General features: G+C 41.1%; 1 protein-coding gene across 1 annotated transcript in view; it reads right to left on the bottom strand.

Annotated features, from left to right (window-relative positions):
• grik4 (glutamate receptor, ionotropic, kainate 4) overlaps positions 1 to 24,176 on the bottom strand; it is a 372,203-nt gene that overhangs the window by 117,464 nt on the left and 230,563 nt on the right. Inside the window, exon 6 of the mRNA XM_026191921.2 lies at positions 12,205 to 12,370. Coding sequence (XP_026047706.1) covers positions 12,205 to 12,370 — 166 coding nt within the window. The remainder of the gene's footprint in view (positions 1 to 12,204; positions 12,371 to 24,176) is intronic.

The raw sequence follows: 24,176 nt of genomic DNA, 5'->3' as shown, positions 1-24,176 counted from the left end.
TAAGGTTTTATGGACTGATGAAATGAGAGTGAGTCTTGATGGGCCAGATGGATGGGCCCGTGGCTGGATCGGTAAAGGGCAGAGAGCGTAGTGCCGTACAACAGCGGAACAAACAAAACAAATCGTCTTACGATATGACAAAAATCACGGACAATCCATAGAAAAGCCGCACCTGACTAAAAGCCGCAGGGTTCAAAGCTTGTGCAAAAAGTAGCGGCTTATAGCCCGACAATTACGGTAATTGAAATGGGTATATATTTGTTTTTTGTTAAGTTGCCTAATAATTATGCACAGTAATAGTCACCTGCACACACAGATATCCCCCTAAAATAGCTAAAACTAAAAACAAACTAAAAACTACTTCATAAAACATTCAGCTTTGATATTAATGAGTTTTTTGGGTTCATTGAGAACATGGTTGTTGTTCAATAATAAAATTATTCCTCAAAAATACAACTTGCCTAATAATTCTGCACTCCCTGTATATGAACTTCCAACTGAAATAGTATTGGAGCAATGCTGGTAGATTAATGGCTTTATCATTTTTGATTGTCACATTTTCAGTCGTTAAAACACACACATACCGTTTGACTCTGAATGCAGACTGTAAGGTTTGTAAAGCATTCTCACTTAAGCTTAATAACTGATATATGGAGCGACTGCCTCTTCTCTCTCCTGCTGCTACTTCAATCATGAACCTGATTAATGATCAGCTGATCAGCTTTTCTGTCGCGAGTCCGTCTCTCTTGTTTGTTTATCGCCCACTTTGCCCCAGAAAGAGGAAACCAGTGGATAAACAACTGCAGCACGTTTAAACTTGATAAGCTGTTGTTAGAATTTATTTAATATTACTTTCTACACCAGGATCTTTTTCTACGTAGCTGACGCTGGTAACTGTGCAGGGGCGGGTCTAGCAAAGTTTAGCCAGGGGGGCCGAACAGGGCATGAACAGGAAAAGGGGGCACAAAGACATACTTTTCTTTCTAATTGTCATGTCTAGCTCTTAATAAATAATTATCTGAATCTTTTCATCTGATGTAAAATGTATAGAAGTCCATTATTGTATATAGGAACTATTAAGTCAAATTGATAACTTAGTAAGCTATAGTACTTTTTCCTTTGGGAAAATACCATCTGTGCAGTTTGCAATTCTGTTAAGGAAAGATGTTGAATCTATTTAATTATTGTAGAAAAATAACTAATTTCTGTGCACTTTTTTAAACACATGCATTAAATTAAAGTTGATTACGTCAATTAAGCATTATGAAGCAGAGGGTGGGGAGTGGTTCCCTATTTTATTCTTTTTGCTGGGAGTTGGCAACCCTATTAGTTAGGTTGTTTAATATTTCTGCTAAGTAATCTTTAAAACACCAGAATCGGGAGGATGGAGTAGGTTTAAGTTTATTAGATTGATCAGTTTTGCTGAACTGAAATATTTTGGGTGCAGTGTATTTTTTGCATACAGGTATAACAGAATAGCTTTAGTTTAGTTTAGTTTTTTTAAACTTGAACATTTATGAGTATGAATATTTATGAGTATGAATATTTATGATATCGGTATCTGACATAAAAAAGTGATATCGTGCCATCTTTAGTTTGTTGGGCTGTTATCATTACATTTTCCTTTGACTGGCACAGCTGTTTCATTGCAGTGACATCAGCCACATTACTGGCTAAGAAAACATTTATTAATGACACACTCTGATTATACCTGATTTCACCAAGGCCTTTCTATGTTGCTCTGCTGCACCTGCTATGGGCAACCACAGTCTGTGCACCCAAGACAACCCAAGAAAACCAAAGACACTGACATTAAAGTTACACTGGTGCCCCATTCATATCTTGGTAGATCTCCTCATATTTATGTAACATGTCATGAGAAGAGTTTGAAAGGAAGCATATGACTTTGTAGGAAATGACTTGCATTAGCATAGCCTCCACCTGCAGTGTTAAGTATAGAGTAATAGTAAATTCGCAATCCAGACTTTTAGCAGATATTTAATATGATTTATTTCCAAGGCAACAGCCAAGCAGTTCCTGTCACATTTAGGCAGCTTTGGTGCTGCAATTTTAGGTTATCAAGCTCATTCCTCCAACTTCTGCTGCACATTCTGCACATTAACACAAGCTGCAAAATTGTTCCAGGCATTGTTATCATGCGCTGAGCTTTCGACGTCCGCCTGTTTTTATGGCACTATATCAGCCAACGTGCTTGGGTTCCTGCACCTGGTGACCTGCATGTGTGCACTCGTAAGACATCACCCTCGGCTGCTGCAAGCCAGATCAGCTTCCTGCGTGGTACCATGCAGAATATCTTTGATGAGTTTGAAAGCAGGTTTAGCTTAAGTGCACTCTTTGTCTCCCTCCTGCAGCCTCTCACGTATCTCACAAGGCTTTCAGTATGATTTCATGATGAGTTCATGACATTAGACGCTACAGTGAACTAGACGTTGCTTGCTAAACACAAATACAGTGACACACAGGAGACTGTTCTCCTTAGTGTTTTGGCTGAAGAAGATTTGAAGGGAATCAGAGTCTTTTTCTTTTTACTTGGCTGCTTTACACAACCATGTTGTTCCCTCAGTGTTTGTTCTGGTGAACCAGTTTCAATCAAATGAAAAACATGCAGCTGAATGAAAATTTTGCTCCTGTGTAGTTAGACTTGGATAGATCTCTATACAGAAAAAGCAAGTTCTGTGAGACTATAAGTGTATGTGTGTGTGTGTGTGTGTGTGTGTGTGTGTATTCTGTAAATTATCCTCTCCTCTTCCTGAAGACTCGGTGTGTGTGTTTTTTTTTACTTATCTTCTCTTACTCACAACACAGTTTGAACCCACAGAATTGGTTATACACTTCATAAATCCTACTACAGTTTCTTTTAAGCTGGGACTCATGTCAGCAATAGACATACAACAGAAAGTAAATGAATTGTGAGTTACACAGACGTTTTTCCTTTGAGGAAATAAAATGTGCGCTTATACATCGTTATTGTTTATAATGGCCTCAAATTCACCTCAACATTCTAATGGAAGAATCTTTCCTATTGCTGCTTCCTCGTATTAAGAGTGTTCAAATGTTCAACCACAAAATGCCTTTTATTCTGAAGCTAACAGACATTGTAACTTTTCCAAAATGTTGTCCAATTACCTGCAATCAAACCTCAAAGACTTAACAGTCTTGAGTTTAAACTTTTTCTTGCAACCACAGGTTTGCTAAAGGTTGGTGTCCAATCTAGAAACTATTTTATGCATTTCCAGTAAAATACACTTGCTCATCCAAGAAATCTGACACTGGAACAACATGAAATAATCACTGCACCTTAAATACTGTCACATCTGGCACCAAGATGTTAGCAACAGATTCTTTAGCTTGCTTGCTAGAGTTAAGTCTACTTGCCTTCTTTTCATAGCGCATCCCTGTGACAGGTGTTCCCAAAAACGTGATTCACCAGGCGAGACCAGCTTCTTCCATCGCTCTGTGGTCCACTCCTGATGCTCATGTGACTATTGTTAGCATGTTCGACAGTGGACAGGGGTCAACACGGGCACCCTGACTTTTCTGCGGCTATGCAGCCCCAAACTTTGATGCACTGTCTAGTCCGACACCTTTTCATTAGAACCAAGATTAGCCTTTTTGTCAATTTGGGCTACATTAGCTCGTATGTTGAATCGAACCACACGGTCACCCCCCACATACGTTAATGAGCCTTGGCCGTCCATGAACCTGTCGCTAGTTCACCACTCCTCATACCTTGGACCACTTTTGATAGATACTGACCATTAGAGACCAGAAACTCCCCACAACAGCTGCAGCTTTGGAGAGCTAGCACTTGTCAAACTCATCCTTTTTTCCTGCTTCTAACACATCAACTTTGAGGATGAAACTTGCTTCCTGATGTATCCCACCCACTAACAGGTGCCATGATGAAGAGATAATGACTGTTATTCACTTCACCCGTTAGTGGTCATAATGCTAGGCCTGATCTATGCAGTCCTTTGACCTATTCTCGTTAGTTTACATCAGCTTCCCCATCCTGTTTATACTCCTAGTATGGCTGCTAGTTTCATAGTTTAGTTTGGGAAATCACAGACTGGACAGTTTAGAAACATAGCCATGGTCAGATGCATACTCCTCAATAACATAACAGAACACCTTATTAGCACTCACTTCCACATGATTAGATTATTTCAATTTATTGCACACCTAAATGATGATTCAGTAGCCTACATTAGCAAGGCTACTGATCGGCAGTCTGCACAGGGGACACATTCACTAAACAACCCAATTTAAGGTGTTATTGACAACTCTTAAATCACTACACTGCATGGCTCCACTTTATATCTCAGAACTCTTGACATCTTATTCCACTCACAGATCACTCGGATCAGTTGCTGTTCAACAGTCTTGGCTTAGAAGAAAGAGGGATGTGCTTTCACTGTTTTGGAACAAACTCTCTCTTCCCATTTAAAACTACATGTACAAACATTTTACAATGTATTCTTAATGCTTTGTCTATTGGCATCATTTCTTCTCTTCTCAGCAGCTTGTTACTCTGGTTTAGAAAGATGGCATAGAAATAAAGGATATAATAATAATAATTATTATAATTTTTGACTACTATTATTAAAGGAGTGGAAACTGCGAGACATTAACAGATGATTTGCAGATGCAGCCCACAGTTTTTTTAACCTATGAAATAACCCCAATTACTCCTACATAATGAACCCTCAGCTCTCAAACCTGTCAAAAAAAAAAAAGGCTGGTTCTCAAAGCGCCAAGGTAGAACTGCCACTATGAATGTCTCAGTGAAAAAAAGTGTATTTACAGGCCAGACACAGCACACACAACCAAGCCCATCAAACCAGGTCTTAAAGCTACTGTTTAAGAATTCTAACATCTGGATAAAGAGAAGACTTGTCCTTGGCTCAGATAAGCAGGGTTTGAATCAAGAGAAGGCATTACATCCTGAAAGTTTACAAGAGCACACTTCTGTTTGTGTGTTGTGTGTTAGTGAGACCAAACGTCCTCATTGGCATGGAGGACACGTGGCTGTGACTCTCACTCAGACACAGATAAAGGTGAAGGCTGACATTCAGCTATAGCAATCACTCATTTACCTTCCAGATATTGTCGGCATAGGATGACTGCAAGAGCACTCTCTCTCTCTTACTCCCATACAATATAAAACAATAAAATATAACAGAATAATACGTAATGAAAATTTCAATGTCTCAGATAAAGCTTTTTAACATACACTCAAAAACCTTTATGACAGCTGTACATTATGGTGACTCATTTAGCCTTGAGCAATAAGTAAGACCTAGTTTTATGACTTTGCCATCACTGGGACCATCAATTTAAGGTGTCGCGGACAAGGTAATGTGTTAAAACACTGCATACAGCGGGTCGGAGCATATTCTCTTTTTCATTAAAACAAATAACCAGGAAAGCAGAGCCATTTGTACAGACGTTAATCCACTGTTCTCTCTGCAAACTGCATTGAAAGAGATTGCTAATATGAAATGGGAGACATGCAATTCTGCAGAAAGGTTAATTTGTTGGTTTCTCAGTATGAATGTTATATTACTGTGTGACAGTGTTTCATTGATAGAAAAAAATCATGAAAAATATTTGTATTTCTTTGTAAAAAAAAAGAAAAGAAAAGAAAGAAATCCATGAAAATGTTGAAGACAGATGAATGGATTAATGAGCTAATCAGTGATTTAAAGTCTTATTTAGTGACTGTAGCATCTGTGGACTCTAGCTTCTGATTAGCTAATAGATACTAAGGAGGTCAAAGCTCCAGTAACACTTGTATGAAGAGCAGCTTTATTATTGACCAGTGGGTTTTGGCCTGTGACCCTGTTAAAGTGTTGCTGGAGCTTGTTCTTCTCCATGCACCCTGGAAGCAGGTGAAGTTGTGCCAGAGACCTTCATCCTGTTTGCAAATAGATACTGCCACACAGTATCCTTGGAGTGAGGAATGCAGATGACTCTCCATTTAAGTGGTTTCCTGTGGATCAATATTTTGGGTGACTTCTGATTATGTTTTTTTTGCCTCTGTGTGCACCACAATCAAGATGTCATTAAAGACTTAATTCAAGGAGTTCAATAAAAATTGCTGCAACAACTTTTTGCCATTTTTGTTTTTATACATAGTCCAACATTTAAAAAATGTAAGAAAACTAAAATTAGTTTTAATATATGGACAGTTTTTTTTTTCAGTGGCTTCCTTGAGTCTAGAACCCATGGACATCACAAAATGCAACACGTCCATCCTTGAGATACTTTGCCAGGCTTTACTATAGCCACGTTCAGTTACTGATGCATGCTCTAATAGGCTGAGATCAGGTGACTGACTTGGTGATTGAAGAATATCCAATTTTGTTGCCTTGAGAAACTCTTGGGTTTCTTTTGCAGCCTGCTCTGGATCATTATCAATTTTCACTGTGAAGTTCTTTCTGGTTTTGCTGCACGCCCACGCCATAATATTATCTACAACATGTTTGACAGATGATGTGATATGATTTGAACTGATTCTCTCTTTCTCCAAACTTTTCCTTTCCCATCGTTCTAGTTTGTTTTGGGTGTATTTGTCTAAACAATTTTTCTGGCAAAGTCTAATCCGGCCTTTTTGTTCTTGAGTGTAACCAGTGGTTTAAACTCTGTTTCCATTCATATACACAACTATTGACTGTAGAGCTTAATAATGAAATGCCTACCCGTTTGGGTGGATGTTATAAAAGATTGTCCCTTAATCATGGAAATAATTCTGTCATCATTCACTTCAGCTGTCTTCTGTGGTCTTTCAGACCTTTTGGTGTTGCTGAGCTGGTCAGTGAATTAATTCTTGTTAAAAATGTATATGATTATTAATTTGGCCAATCTTAATGTTTTCTATCTTTTTTTAAATGTCATATTGACAGATCCACTGATCAACGACCAACGTGAAAATTTAACATTTTGAATCAATTCCAGATGCTTTTTGAGGTTAGTTTGTAATAAAATTGTCTTTCAGAAGTCAATTTACTTTTCAACTTGTGAAAATGAGGACTTTGTGTAAAAATAGCTGTAAGTCATGAATAGTTAATGCAGTACTTTTGTTAAACCTCTTGAATTAAAACTGAAAGTCTGCCCTTCAGCCACATCTTGATTTGATGTAAAATCCACTGTGGTGGTGTATTAGGCAAAACCTTACAGATCTTGGTTTTGGATAATCTGTGTCCAGGTAGAGCGTGCAGGAGGAAAAACATGATTCCAGCTTACTCCCTCTGAGCTCTCTGGACAGTTACCTGTGATATTCATGCATGGACTCAGTTGGGTAATTGTACAGAAGCTGAACTACGTAGCATACAGTCCTAATCACTTGATTTAGCTATTTATAATGTTTTTTGTTTTTAACAAACATCTCCTCTCCTAATTTAAAATGTCTAAAAACTTCCAAAGCTGATGACTTTGATGACTAAAAATAACGTAAAGCCTCAAGCAAAAAGGAAAAAAATAAAAATCAGTTAAAAAAACAACACTGATTTGTTGATAAGTGGGAGTGTCGGACAAGGAGTGTGAGACAGCTTCTGTCATCCACTGCTTTAAACAGACCAATCACAGAGCCACGAGTGAGAAATCTGCATAAAAGGCTTTTACCATTTTTTAATTAGACAGACAGACCAACTTTGCACTTTTCTTTAGTAAAGATAAATTCTGCACAATTACACCTGTGGATACAAACTCACTCTCCACAAATCTAAAAACTCATTATTCTGAGTCAACATTATTTCATAAAGCACCAAGACACTCCTACTGCCTTCATCTATTCAATGAGAAGATTTTTCAATTACAAAGTGCAACAAAAGAAACCATGACAACTTGCACCACCACCTTTACGCTGTCTACTGACATTGCTGCCTTTTGCATCAGAAACATAAGTAGCCACGACATAATTACTATGATCAAAGTCATCAGAGAGCCTTTCCTCCCCAAGACCCTCCTCTGCATTACTGCGTTCCCATCATTCTCACACCTTCATACACATTCCTGTTGACAGGTCATTTAGATATCTCTTCCACCCGACTAACGCTGATTACAGGTTAGTAATAGTAATGCCATTGCGTGTGAAACATGGAGAGACATAGTAGTCATCCCTGGAACCTGAAAGAAATGGAAAATTGCAATTCATAATATGGCATCGGCATACAATTATTAGCAGAGAAAGAATAATAAGCCTAAGGCCTAACCTTGCTTTCCAGCTGAGTCTATCAAAGAAGGAAAATAGGCTTTTGCAAGCATTCGTGGACAACTATACGACTGAACCTAAAATTTCTGTACCTGCACTGCAGCTACAGATACGTTGAGTTTATTTGATGTTCCATTTTCAGCTTACTGACAGCTGAACCAATCACTGCACGAATAAAAGAGCAGTGCAGCACACCGGCGAATTCTGTGCATGCAGTTTTCATGTGTTATTTCTTCCTGTTAAAGCCCAAACCACAAGAAATAAACAACCTGTGGGGCCACCTGGCAGGTCTAAAGACTCAACAACACTTTGCGTATTACAGTCTCACAGCACCACTGCCACTGTTAGCGAGGACTAGCTAGATTAATGTTCGTGCTGGTGTGCACCATGCCTTTGGGCACAGCTTCACCTCCAGTGCTGCCTCCTCAGCCATTACTGGAAAATATTCATGGATTGGCCACGCTCTATTAGGCTGTCACTGGCTTGGGTGATTAATGAGGCTGGCACATGTGAACGAGTAACTGACAGCAGGCTGCCAACCGACCAAATGACTGTGTAAGCTGACAAAGAAGGGTGGAGCTGGTGCAGTAGGAGCCAAACTCGAATGAGTTTCAGCTGATGGTGCTGCTGAACACAATCCTCGACCAACACACACACAAATCCAGGCATAGTGCCATTTCCTGCATTTTCTGTTGAATGAATGAGGGTCACATGAGAGAGTGCAATCAATACAGCCATGTCATGTCCTGGACCGTCTCCTGCCTGTTGCTAATGTATAATTCCAGTGTGGTTACCTCTTCGCTTTCCCGCTCCACACTCTTTCATATCATCCAAGAAGCATACTCCGCTCTCCTCCTCCTCTCTCATTTCAGACTCCCCTTGGTCTCTTCTATCTACCTCTCATCTCCCCTCATTCTCCTTCTTCTCATTTAATTTCCTTTGCAGTCATCTCTTAGCTCACTGACACAGAATAAGAACCTCCCCACCAAACCCCGCACCCACTCACACGGCCAAAGGGAATAAGAAGCGCAATGTTAAAATTTGTTTATTTTCCCCAAACCCGGGTTTGGGGAAAATAAACTAATTTAAATTGCATAACTAATTTAAATTTAAATAAACTAAAATAAACTAATATTGGTGGCCACCAATATTAGAGGGATAGAGTGCCTAAAAGGTTCACTTGTTATCATGGTTCGCACCGCACCAGAGCGGCATTAATACGACTCTCTGTGGAATAAATGTCACAGAAACAGGATTTGATCCCTGAACTGGAAAACTCACAGATACAGGAAATATGTAGGAAAACTACATATTGCACCCCTTAATATTTATTTATATGGGCAAAGTAGGTGCAGGTAAACCACAGATAGAAACACAGGATTGTCTTTTAGTAAGTTTAATTAATTTATACCATTTTTCATCTTGGAAAGTGTTTAACTGTTTAAAATAACAAAAAAAAAACTTTTTTTTTCTCTGATTCATTTATTGTCCCCGAATTTGCATGAAAAAGTGAAAGCCCCCCCCCAAACAAAACTAGCATGTTTTGATGTAACACGCCTAGCACACATCTAAGAGGGAAAAAACTCACCTTAGAGGTTATGAATGAAAGGAGACTCCAAAGTATAGAGCCAAAGACAACCAAAGAGAGAAGTTGAAAGCCAGCAGAACTGAGAATTGAGATAGGCGGGGTAGGCAGCTCACTGTGGCTCATTGCCATCTCTACTCTGTCTGACACATGGTTGATATCTGCAGCCTATTTCCTGTCTTCAAAGGCTTGTGCTGATTAGAAAAAAGGTTAGCTGGTGCCACTCAGGGGGTCACGGTGCCTTTGTCTTGGGAGTTGTAATTACTGCATGCTGAACTAGAAGAGGGTGGGAACAAGCCATGATCTAATCTTCCTCTCTATTTACAAAAATAACTTCTCTCAAAGAGATTTTCAATCGTTTTTAAGGTCATTCAGTTAAGTATCTTCAGAACCTAACTGACACTGACAAAGGGGGCGGTCAGATCACTGGTTGTTAGAGTTGCAACCTCTGCCCTTACTTTCCTTTTGTTTCTCTCAACGAGATGTTTTGTTTTGCGCAAAGTGTTTTAAGAGTGCACACACAGTCTTACAGAAAACCCAGCGAGACTGAAGACAGTTTATACATCACATACAACATAATGCGCTAAATCGTAATTTAGTTAATTTAATAAATGACAATGATCTTGAAAAGGGAGACGAAATAAACGCAATTTATTTTTGGGACGCAGGCGTCGGGCGTGCCGCTGTGAGGGAGTTGTAGCTGTGGAGTGCAGCAGCTGCTTTAGAAGGAAACGTGTCGCAGGGTGAGATGTTGATAAAAGCTGCATCTGTTGCCAGAACACAGTCGGCGCGTGTGCGAGATGCCTGTGCACGCTAACACGTGTTAAAGGGTGGCAGACGTTAAACAAAAATGTTTGCACTTTGATGGCAGATGTAGGGGAGACAGTTTGCGAGTCTTCCCCACAGGTATGTGCGATTGTATATTTTGTCACAAGGAATGTTCCCTCTAAATTGCGCGCGTGCACAATGCGCACTGCTGGCACGGTCTCTGCACAGAAAAAATCTGTGTTGCGCACAAAAAAAAAAAACCCTAACCTGAACTGAAATTAAAGTAAATACGTTAACAATTCTGTTTTGCAGTGTTAGTCAATAAGTGACTGGCTGCTCCAGTATGGGATTACAACGATGCCACCTTATCCCATAGTCCAGCCAATCACGCGACTCACATTCGTATATACGCAGCTAATCAATGTCGTTGACAGGCTATGACAGCGTCCTTATGTGCCGGTGTTTTAGCTGGCAAAGCGGCGTGACTGATGAGGAGTGAAGCCACGTTAATGACAACATGTACAACCATTGGAGATGTGAGCAGGACAGACGGAACAGACGGAAAAAGTGTGGACTTTATACCACTTTTTAAATTGTGTTGATAGGCCACGTAAAACCAGAGTTGTGATACAAAATATACGCAGTGTTTGTTTTTCTTCCTGAGTACTATCGTTGTTTATATTTACTGCGGGAAGAAACGGTAAAAACGGCGTTTTATAAGGAAAACGCTTGAAAGCGCTCTCCGCCTGTGAGCAAAGATGAAACCAAAACACCCGCCACCCTTTCACATTGGTCGAAAAATGTACCACGTCGATCAATCAAAACATGGCATTTAGTTGTTAAGAAACGGGAGGAAGTTTTAGGAGTGACGGCGGTGTTTCGAGATGTGAGAGATTTGCGACGTTTAGTGCAAATCTTGTGTAGTTAGCATGTAGTGTAGTCAATAGTTTTGTTGTGTGTGTCAGAACAATGAGGCGACTGCTGAATGTTACAGGTGTTACAGGAGTGATACATCTCCTGTTGTCAGGCCTGCAGGTGTCAGGCTGTTGTTCATAGTGGACAGAAATTATTTTTAGGAGTGGCACAAAACGCCTTGGCTGCATTTTTAGGTAAACAGTTGCAAAAAACTTTGTTGTTTGCAAAACTCAGTAACTTTTTTGAAGAAGTAACTATATAATTAATTGCCCTGCACTGGTCTTTATATGCTGTATTTTGCAGACAGAGAGTTACAGGACTCTCTCCCAGACCACAGACTCATCAGAGCTTTATAAAAAAAAAGAAAAAAAGAAAGAAAGTTGTGCTTTCAAAATTGGAGTTCAAGTTATTTTTACTTCCAATAGTGTTAACATACTACACAGGTCATGAACAAGATTTTTTTTACATTTTCATTGTAAGTGGGCTAAAGCAGTTAATTAAAAGTAGTCTAACATAAATGTAAATGCTGTAATTTGATTATTTTAATAAACCATGTAAATTGGATGGATTCGATGCTGGCGTGACCACAGTGCACACGTCTGATGTCGCTCACAGTGGTCCAAGGGATCGCTCTGTGTGTTCGCTCAGACACATGAAAAATTTGAGGGAACATTGGTCACGAGTGTGCGAATGCTGTACTCACAGTCAGCCTGGGCACAGATGAGGCAGGCGGTGGTGCTGTTGAAGAAGGTGAGAAGGCCGGCCACGGCCAGGCTGATGTCGGTGTTTGTTGGTCTCAGGTCCAAAGTGGTGAAGCGGGGGAAATGAACCTTCAAAATGTCCTCTGGAGCCACCTTGACATAGGGCACCTGCACAGAGACACTGATGTCAGACTATGCGTTCCACTTTAATTATTTGCTACTGAGATGTAGGAGTTTTTGCTTTTGAGGTGATGTTTAAAATGCAGCAGACGTCTACAAACAGGAGAAGCGTGAAAAAAAAAGAGATTAAAATCAAGAGAATGTGGATGCGAACTGCGGGATAAAATAGCAAGTTGCCAGCAGACAGTCAAAGGAAAGAATAGCTCAGATTAAATCTGTTAAATCTGTTATGATGAACTACAGGCAAGGATAGCCCGAGGGTCTGTGGTAATGGGCATATTCAGAAAACACATATTTTTCAGTGAGTGAGGCACTGAGGCTCGTGTAATGTACTAGTCTGGATCTAAAAACGTGTTTTTGTTCCACCCACGCAAACAAGCCCTCGTTAGAGAAATCTTCAGCGTGGCACCGCCTCATCACCAGTTATGAAACATTTGTTTACCTGGCTCACAGTGGGGCCGCTCAGCTGCGCACATTTTAGTAAAACACCCATAAAGCACACGCATGCACACAAATGAATATATAATATATATTTTAGCAGTTATTTATTTATTTTCTTTGTTACCCGATCTTCAGTAATGAAAAGATTTTCTGCGGTATGAGAACTGGCACTATGTGGCCACAGCTTTCACAGGCGAGGGTGGCAAAAGACAACATTGACAAGGAGATTAAAGTACAGACTCTGAACTTTAATTTGTGAAGAAGTTGTAGACCACAGACCATAAATTTTGAATGAAAAAAATAATTACGTTTACCGAGAAGGCAGAAGCTCTGTAAAAGTTTTTTGGTTTTTTTGTCATTTGTTGCTGTCTTCCAGCAGCAATACAGAGCCAAGTGAAGCGTGGCCAAAGGATAATCCCATGAAATTTTGGTGCAGATCTGAACTGATCGGGAAAAATATCCAGATATTTATGTAGTTTTCACATCACTGAAGAGTAGACTATCGGTCTTGACAGAGGTCAGAACTCTCAGAGCACCTTTCTAGTTGGATTGTGGAACATGAGCCCCAATAACATCAACAAAACCATGGTATCATCCCTGGTGCTCTGTCAGTTCTCTAATGCATCACCCCACTTGTTTCTTACCTGCTTTAAAAATATCAAATTCAAAGCGTTAGTGATCTTACTGCCAGCCCACATCAACAGATGGCTCTGCTGATGGCCTTCTACATATCCAAACGACAAATCTCATATTGGGCATGCTGTTTAAGCTGCTTTAACCTTCCCACGGCTGCTGGCTGCTGTGCAAACTGCTTTGCAGCCCACTTCCACCCCAGCTCCTTCTTTCATGCTGTGGAAGACCTAATAAATATCACGACTGCATTGCTCTCTGTTGGGGTCTTGCTGCTGCTGCTCTCTCCGCTTCCATTTATACATATGGAGTGAAGGGGAGGTCTCAGGTTACTGCAGGAGTTGGCTGCAGGTGGACTTTTTTTTTGACTGTAGCTGTTCTGACTGAACACGAAATCTTTAGCAGAGGTTAAATGATTGCCCTGACCACTTAGAAATACTCTACTTAGCAATACATTTTAGGAACTGTAGAATAACAGTTATCACAAGCAGCCACAAACACTGTATAAATATAGAGCAAACAGCAAAAATCAATAAATATATCATTCTAAAAACTTAAAAACACAATGTGTGCTTTTAAAAATGGCCATACGCATTCAATAATACCTAATAGAGTTAAATTACTACATTGAGTATTGCATCTTGACATTAAAGTGCATGCTTTATTATACCAGTCCTCCAAAAAAGGAAGTGGACTAAAGGTACGAGTACAAGAAAGCCAGCCAAGCATCATTAAAAATCAATAAATATCTAATTCTTCAATTCCAGACTCACTGTGATTCACACTTCTCAATGAGATTGAGTCCAAGGCTTTTATAGCAATGATTTGTTGTAGCTGTATAAATAGCTGTATTCCTTAGCCACTCCTAATGAATTTATCATCCTGACACTAACAGGTCTATCTAACACCGTTCTAACAGCAGCACATCCCTGCTGTCAGAAGGGAGGTTAAGTATACCGCAGCTAACCTTGGAGCCATCGAGGTTCCCTGAGTTCAGCAACAAATCTGAACCGGGGCTACCAACAAATCTGCTGAACTTCAGAAAAATCATAAATTACATTCTCCCTCTATTCAAAAACACGACTCCCATCTATTTCCCTCCGATGAAATCCATCTCTGCTTCAGTTCCCAATGTGATAATGTGAATGGATACATGCTGTCGGGGCTCACAGTGAGACCTGGGAGGAAATAGGGAAAGTGGGAAAGTGCGAATGAGTGTGGTAGGTGTCGGGTTGGTCAGCTGGCAAGGCACTGCAGTAGAGCGCAGTGGGGCATGAAGGGGACGCAGGAGGACGTGCTGGGTCCGAAAGGAGGAGCAGGGAAGGGAGCCTCTTCATCATGCCAGATTGCCTGTCTGTGTGTTTCCCAGCACCAATACATTGCATTTCCCCCTTGCACCCATACACCCACGGTTGGTTTTCCATCCCTGCCCATCAGGGTGTAATGGAGTCCCTGAATGTCTGAATGGATGGAGGCTCGGCCCCTACTGACATCCTCGGTTCGAATGCAATTCATTCCCATCTAAGAGTGCTAAAATCAGACTAATAGCCAAGCATCACACCGGGGGAAATGTGGCCCTGTTTAGGTGAGTCCTGGTGCATTTTCGCAGTTGTTTTTACTAAAACTTCCTCATTTATAGCTCTTTCTCTACCACTCCAGATTGTTTATTCTTTTTCCACGTCCTCCTTCGCTACCCAGTCTTTCCTTCCTTTTCAGCACTGAGGACTGTTGCTATCTGCCCCTGATGACTAAGGGAACCTGACACGCTTCGATAGGCCGTATCTGAAGCAGTGCGGCTTTAGAAAGCTGCTTACAAAGACACACACACATTCACAGTCACATGCATACACACGGATACATATACTTTGTCCTTTTCCATCAAATTGGCCCACTGGGCCCAACTGCTATAAACGCTGGGGTCCCAAGGGAACTACTTGGCTCTGAGTCTTGAATCATCATCAAATTCCACAGCATGCAGGCAAGACTCAAAAAGAAAATACCCAAATAGACAACCAAATCATTTCTCATGAATTTACCATATTTATTGGAAGAACTTCATTAACACCCGTTATTTTATAGTGAAAATCCACTCAGTGATTATTTGCCTTTTCATAAGATAAATACGGTGAAAATGGCTGTTTAACTATAGACTAAATGCAGCTAACAGCAAGGCAAGCGAGGACTTTATATATCATAAACAAATTTCCCTTTAGTCACAGCAACATGATTAATTGGTTGTTAAACGGGAGCAGTCGATGCGCTCATCGTGTGAAAAAGTGTTTAAAATCAAGAGTTTAAACAGGGCTACCGAAAGCAACGAAAATCAATCTCCACATTACTAACAGAAAGCTGTCAGCCACATCAAAGTCACCTGCCAGACTTCTTATCTGCAACCACCAGCTAGTATCAGTCACTCTGCTGGTCGATTAATCCCCCCACCACCAAAAAAGCCAAACATCTTTTCTACATGTGTCTTTGCAGGGCACAGCTTCAAACCAAACAGCTGCACCACTTTCAGTTTAGCTTTGGCACAAACTCACCGTCAATCCTGATCTACGCTGAGTTAATTTTGAGCCAAACTGGCAGGTCTCACTATTTACGACTTGTTGATTCTCTCCAACTGACAACAGCAGCAATTGTGCAGATTTGTTGTAATGGTTAAAGTTGCACTTTTCACTCTTCTCTTAGAGTATACAATTAAGCAGACAATTCTTATCCAGCTAACATCTAATTTTATAATCTAGGAGTCACTCCTGTCTTTGTTATTTTCTTATATTGATCTTATTTTCAGTCAGATTGCTATCTGCATGCACTCGCCCACTTTGTTTGCTACACTATGCTAGTTCTGATTTGGTGTCCGTTTTTTCTTCCGAACTGTCCTAATTCTGGTCCACATTGACATGACGGCATCACAAAGTTGCTGACGATTTGTTGGATGCACATCTATGATGGGAACGTCCCATTCCACCACATCCCAAAGGTGCTCTATTAGACTTGTCACTGCAAAAGCTGTTTGAGATCAGAAAATACGACAATGTGGACAGAAAGAGACTGACATGTCAGCAACAATACGGAGGCCGAGGATGCTCCACACCACCAGCAGTCTGAACTGTTGACACAATGCAGACTGGATCCATGCTTTCATGCTGTTTGCAAGAAATTCTGATGCTACCGTCTGCTGCCAAATCACAACAGCAATGGCTTTGAGGTGACTGCGCTGTTGTGATTTGGGATTCCAACCAGGAAATCTTTTTCCAGTATGTTATTGTCCAATTTTTAGTGAACATGTATGAATTGTAGCCTCAGTTTAGTGTTCTTAGCGGTTAGGAGAGGGTGCTGCTGTAGCTCATCTGCTCTAAGGTTCAGTGTGCTGTGCATTCAGAGATGCACTTCTGCATCGTTTGGTTGCAGTGAGTGGTTATTTGAGTTACTATTTTCTTCCTATCAGCGCAAAACAATCTAGCCAGTCTCATGTCCACACATTTTTACCCAGAGAACTGACGCTCACTGGATATTTTCTCTTTTTCAAACCACTCTCAAACCATTCCATATAAACTCTACACAACAGCTGAGCCACATTCAAAATCACCTTTCTTCCTTATTCTGATGCTCAGTTTAAACTTCAGTGGGTCGTTTTGACCACATCATATGCCTGCATGCACTGAGTTGCTGACATGTGATTGGCTGATTAGATATTTGCACTGATAAGGTGTACCTAAAGAAGTTGCCAGTGAGTCTATGGCGAATGTTATGCTCGCCTTAACACCTCTTAACAGATGCTTACGTTTATAGTTTGTTCCCTCTATGGCAAAGCCCTGAAAACAAGCTGACAATAAGTCACTGTAACTCTTAAGGATTCAGTTAAATATGGGGATCCCGTTCCATCAAATGCTGGGACTACTTGGGCTTCCACATGCTGAAAAGTCACATCATGTCCACTTCAAGTTATAGCCTGCTATTTTTATAATTGGACTGAATATGAGGTGACCGACTTGCATGCAGACACCAGTTGCGATTGTGCATTGGTAAAAGAGAGACTTAAGCTAAGTTGAAAAGAATGGAGACGATTGCTGAAAGAGATACAGACTGAATTGTGTCAGGCTGTCAGGCTTTACTTGCATGTTAAGTTATATTATATTTCAATCATCTTTCAAAGGTAGAAATGATGAAACAAATTATCATGCATTTAACTGATACATCACCAACGTTTATCCATTCACCTAAGGGACAAGGAATTACTCCAAGCAATGTAAACAACTTGCCGATACTTGTAAACGAGCTGTACATTAGAATTAGACGTAAGCATCTTTATAGCATCTGCTCATGGCTTTGACGTTATCGGTGTGGGAGTGAAAAAACCCTGGGCAAACAACAAAGCCTAATATAACTGCTCTGCTTTTAATAATTTGGGAGCTTCACTGTTGATAAAACTAAATAACACAGTGACTGCTGTGAAGAAAGACAGGCGTGCATCGGGGGAACGAAGGGTGGGCGAGGGGAGGGAGTCGGCGTGCAAATGTGAGGCAGAAGAAGGGAGAGAACGGGGGGAAGACGGGGGAGAAACTGACAGTCTGACTGACAGAGGAAGAGAGCAATGAGGTGAGTGACAGAGGAGGCAGAGGCAGGGGAAAGTGTGCATAGGTCAGGGGAGGAGGAAAACATAAACAGACGTAACAGACATAAACAGGGAGTGAGAAATAGCAAAGGGGTTACAATCAGCACTCATTAAATGGTGTCATTGAATTTAGCCGTGTGAAATTTGATTCTGTTGTCAAAGGCAATCTGTTTGATGTTTCCCCCTTTATTGGTTCATTTCTCAACACGTACAGTTTCAGGGAATTCAATAACAACATCAGCATTTAGCTTTGTTATTGTTTGGTCTCAGCGGGCTAAAAACATATTCAGAGTATTGTGGCTGTCATTTATTATTTAGAAGACGCGGACTTTATTGTCTGTTACAACAGGAAGCTGTACAAGCTGCTTGTGCTTTATTCGTTATGTATTAAACTGAGCCGAGTATTGCACTTAATTACTTTTTTCGGTTCTAAGTTAAATATGTCTCTATCTGTAAGAATCACCAACTGTCAATTCCACAAAATTTTCAATAGCTAGTGAGAATATTAGTGCTCGAGACTGGAATCATGAAATGTTGTTCTAGGTACCAGCTAGACAGTGAAATACAAACTGCAAACCTCATCACTGCAGGGCTGGAAACAAGTCAAGTGTTTTAAAAAAATATAAATATTTATATTTCAAACTAGTCCTTTAGGGACAGCTTTGCATTGAGCGAGATTCAGTTATGTTGGACTATCCTGTGTTTATGCATCTGCAGCATTGAGAGGCAATAAAAAAGATGGATCTAGCTTCTGGCTCTGAAACGTGGACCTACTCGGAAGTCCTTTAAATCTACATTCTACTTACTGGCCACTAGGGGGCGATATATGTGGCCACGCACTCACTGAAGCCTGACCTCTGCAAACTCTTTCTTGGGCTCAGTCAGTGTTTTCATGTCGTGTTAAATAAATTGTCTGCTTGATTTTATAAATTTTGGTCACTGTAAGTGCCAGACAGGAAGATTATCCAGGGGACGTTCATTGATCAACAGCACCTAAAGCGATTCACTCACAGCCTCGTAACATTTGGTTGTCAGTGGCTGTTTTTAAATTTGGTAAGATATTAAATTTCTTTTTATATACTGTCCACACTGAAATATATCAGTCAGCAACATCCTTGTCTCTTCATTGGTGGAAGCCTCAGCGCCGTTATTCACAATTAAGCTTAGTTTGACTGATTAGGCATTCTTCCTGTTAAAAGGAATTTTTTTCCTTCCCACTGTCGCCAAAGGGCTTGCTCATAGGCGGGCATATAATTGTTGGGGTTTTCTCTGTTCTTTGTATTATTGTAAGGTCTTTTCCTTACAATATAAAGTACCTTGAGGCAGCTGTTGTTATGATTTGGCGCTATATGGACATATATGGACACATATATGGACACACTGTGATATATATGTGTGTGTCTGTGTGCGTGCAATTCCTGCAGTGTGACAGCAAGGCTGGCAGGTCTGCAGACTTAAGTTTGACAGCCGTTTAATGAGGGAGCTCTCACAGGATACAGGGTTTGCACAGGAACTTGCACACAGCGAGCAGTGGAAAAGGAGGAACCTTTATATGGCTGCAAAAATGCCTTTACGCAATTACAATGTGCTAACTATATATTACCTTAATTACACTGAAACTACTCTCTGGTCTCCTTGGATTAACTATTTATGAACTCACATGCCAGTGATGCACTCTAACACAATTTCACAATAACAATTTCTTTGTATTCTCTCAGCAGTAACCTCTGGCTACCCCTTTTTAATAGAAAATTTGAGCTTACATTCAAGGAGAATAGTTTGAGGTATTAGTGAAGAGACCAGTGCTCTGAGCTGAAGTGAAGGTGAAAGCTAATTTCCCTTTCGGCCAGTCCAACAAGCCCTGGGTTGCCTCGGTTGTTGAGTTTACAAGTGCCCAAGTCATTCTGCTACCTGTCGGATGTGAACCTAACAGGAGCATGACGGGAGGGGGGGTCTGGGTGAGAGGAGTTGAAGAGGAGGTGGACGTGCAGTAGTGCCATATGGAGGGCAGAGACATAATCAACAACTACATCTGCTGGCTTGGACTCACAGGGGCATCAGATCAAAACTCAGTTTAATAACGTATCACTGTACTTTTATGGGTCTTGGAACACGTCAGGCGCTGTGACTCATTTACATTAACACACGTTGACCTGGTCATTAATTAGCATACAACGCATGCTTGGCAGGAAGCTTAAACTGTCCTTGAAAACACTTAGCACTTCTGCCAAGTGGACAGCAGCCACTCAGTCTCAGTGAGTTGAGTAGAGGTCTGCCTAAGCCAGAGGAAGAACAGTTCATCTAGCGTAAAAAGCGACATAGCTAATCAGTTTGGACATCACCAGTTGCAGAAAACCCGCCAATAGCGCAACACAGAGTACAAAACCTGGCTCGGTGTAACTTACTGCAAGCCAGGGAGTTATGTTGGCCACTGAGCACTGGAGAACAGATGCTGTTGGAGACATTGTCCATCAGTCAGCAAGTGTGATGCCAAGGCCAGAATGCCAGAGAGGAGCTGGCAGAGGTGTTGATCCAGGGTGGCAGGAGATGGAGGAGGGCAGGTGGTACTCTATTATAGCTACCTGGTCCCCTCCTTTTGAACCAAAAGGTTTATGAGGGTTTTGGGAGACCAGATGCTGGCATTCAGAAAAGGCAAAATCTCGTGGGAAAGAAAGTGGCGATGAGACACTGGAGATAAGTGAGGAAGAGTGTCAATGTTGTCCTCCCAGCAATCTCCATTCATGACCGCCGGCTCATCCCAGTCTCAGGCCATGCAGCCAGATCTCTATTTGTGGTAGTAATGAGCCGGCATCTGGTCCCTGCAGTCAGAGCAGAAGCAGACCAGTGATAAAGATGAAGTGGGCTGTGGATCCCACGGTGCCTTTTAGGAGAGTGGAACATTGACCACGAGATCTCTATCTCATTGATCAGCCAGTTCAGACAGAAAAAAGTTCCTTTCCTCCAGAGAGGTCTGTTCCTCACACCACTGCTCTACTCTCCAGCAAAATTCTTTGTGTGGAAAAAAAACCCAGAGAGATGCTTTAAAACTCCCTGTTTGTTAACCAGCTGATTTTAAGCAGTGATTGTAAGGGAAAAAATGCTGTTCTGATTTGTGGAGTTACCTCACACCTCTGATTGAACCTCTGATTAGCTGATTAAACTAAATAAGGTATTTACCAGGAAATATGGTCCTAAACAGTATGCACACTCCAAGTGTTTATCCAGCGCGCTGAAACATTGTGGTATTGCTGAATCCAGAACTTTCCGCAGGGAGTTTTGATTGAGAAAGAGTTTTGTTTTTTTTATCTATCTGTGGGACTAATCCATTTCTGGGAGTCTGGCCAAATGTTTGAGTTACACCACCCAAAACAAAGCACAGTTACACTACAAAACTGGCTAACAGTTGGCCAGCAAATCTTTGGGAACATGGCCTTTGAGCTGAAAAGAGTTGATGGGGAGACAAAAGATGCGAATGCTCTCGACGGGTCCAGCTCACAGAGTGAAAATTCAGTCGGCTGCCGAAGCAACACCGGCTGGGTTAAGTATTGTCTCCTTTCACATGATGCAAAAACTCTGTTTCGTCTTTGTCTGCCACGCCAAGTAGCAAACAAGCAGAATCCCTCCTCATAGATCAGATCACAGCAATTATCTAAATACATTTTGCTGTCGGCTCTCACCTGGGAGTCGCTCTGTATTGAATCCCAAAGATAAACTCGAAGCGTTGGCTTTCAGACAAAAAAAGCAGGTATGAATTTCATGCGCCGGCTCTGCCAGGGTGGCACTGACAAGACAGATCAATGGTTGTTGTGAGAAAAGGGTCAGCATAGGTGCAGGCAACAGCTGTGCTCATCTAATTATAATTAAGAAGACACAGGAAAAAGCACCTGCGTTTTGGTTGTAAGTATACTAAATGTACTGATGCCGCATGTACACTTCATCACACGTATGCATATGAACCTTGAATTATGGTCCTATTATGTATTATTCATGACTGTAATTAAATTACTGGCTCATTATGAATAAATATGCAGCAGTGGAAGATTTCTACTTCTATAGTATTTAATAGATTTATAATGCAGCAGGAAAGAAATGCCAAAGATCAATTGGCATTTGGTTATAGCTAATAGAATGAAATAATTTATCACGCTGACACTGCTTCCTAAACTAAAGGCAGCAGCCTTGACACCCTAGTACTTTACAAGCCCAGCGACAGATTGGCGACCTGTCGAGGCGCCAGCTTTCCCCCTCCGCAACCCTGAATTGGGTAAGCAGAAGAAAATGGATGAATGAACGGATGGATGGATAGTACTTTATATGCTCTAGTTCGAGGCAAACAGAAAAGCTCTTTAGCGGACCAAAAAGGAAGCAAAATGTGTGAAGGATGATGCTGCTCCACTTCTGAGACTTCTTCAGCTGAGCACCTGCCATTAAACCCTTTTCGCTTTCACTTCTGAGCCTAATATTTAATTCCCAAAACTTTCCAACACATAGACAGATGGACACAAATGCACGCATACAAAAAAAGAAAAAGAAAAGGAGCTGTGCCTTGATGCAAGTCATTCCAGGTTTTTCATTTAGCTTGCAGTCTTAAAAAACACTGAAGGGAAGTTTGATCGTTTCATCTAAAGATCCCAGAGATGTTCCGACGACGATAACAAGCAGACGGAGCAGCAAAACAAGTAGATTAAAACTCGAGTACTCGAACCTAAATTGATTTCACAAACAGGGTCAACATCAAAAAACGTTGCACTGCACACAGCAGTGAAAAGCAAATTAGCATTATGCTTTGCTGTATTTCATTACTTCTGTACAAATACTAAGCTGTGAGCATCTCTAAAAGTCTGAAATCTTTTTGTGAGATTTCAGCAGGCGCCGTGCCGTCTCCCCATTGCTCTGGATAAGCAAGCTGCATCTGAAGTTAAATATGTGTCCTCCTACAGCTGGTTGTACTACATTGAAGTAAAATGCAGATCAGCTCTGTTTAATCAGCTCAGACTCGGAGTTGTGAAGAATAATGTGCTGCTTGCTGCCAATGCGACGCTGTTTGCAGCTGGAGCGAGTTGTATTTTACATATAGTGGTCTTAAAGCTCAATTTCAGTGGAGAACTGAACCGTAAGCTGCCCCCATCCCCAAGCAGAACAGGACCCACATAGCAGAACACATACCGCTACACACTCAAACACAGAGATTTATTGTGAGACTGATAGAGGGTGATTAGGCAGACGCAGAGGGAGAGAGAGGGAGAGTTTGTTTCTGAAAACTATCCCTCCATCTCTCTTTATTAGAGTGGCGCATCCTGACCCGCTAGTCATCTGCAGCTGCTATCTGAGAAGAACTTGGGTAGAAGGGAAATGGCAGGAAAAAAGACAGGCGGAGGAGGTAAAATGGAAAAGAAAAATAACGTATAAGAGGAGACAGGAGAGGAAAAAGTAAGAAAGAGGTGAGAATGAGGACAACACAGAGGCGAGATCAGCGGAGGCTTGTGTAAGGGCAGTAATAGCAGATATTAAAGGTGGAACAAAAGTAGAGAGGTGAAAATTGGTTAAAGCTGGGATGGGGTGAAAGAAAGGAAGAAACTACTAATAAACTGGGCAATGACAGGAGAATAATATAAGACCAGACAGCAAAGGATAGAGATGTTTGTTACATCTGCAGAAAAGGAAAGGTTGCACACCATATAAAGAAAAAATACAACATCAGACTCAGCTTCAAGGATGCGAACAGACAACACACCTTGGTGTTCATGTAATCAGATGAAAGACTTGCTTGCTATGGGGACTCTGTATGCCACCAAGCTAGCTAGCTTGGTGGCATACAAAGCAGCAGTGGAATCAGGAGAGTGACTGATAAGACTGATACCTTGGATCTGTATTTAGTGCATGGAATAAGTAATAACCGAGCCGTCCCACAGGAAAACAGTCAAACAAAATCAACTGAAGAAACTGTGACATGTTGTTAAAATCACCAGAAGAAAGGAATCAAACGAACAGACGCCTTTCTTCTCGTCCTTAAAGTGAGTTATTTAATTCCCAGACGCACAGCGCCAGGGAGTATTAAAGAATAATAATGGTTATTTAAAACACATTTTGGAGACCAAAATGCCTCCA

This window comes from Astatotilapia calliptera, chromosome 14 (genome assembly GCF_964374335.1).
Source record: "Astatotilapia calliptera chromosome 14, fAstCal68.1, whole genome shotgun sequence".
Lineage (NCBI taxonomy): Eukaryota > Metazoa > Chordata > Actinopteri > Cichliformes > Cichlidae > Astatotilapia > Astatotilapia calliptera.
Note: the sequence above shows the minus strand (reverse complement) of the source record. Positions and strands in the feature narration are given on the sequence as shown.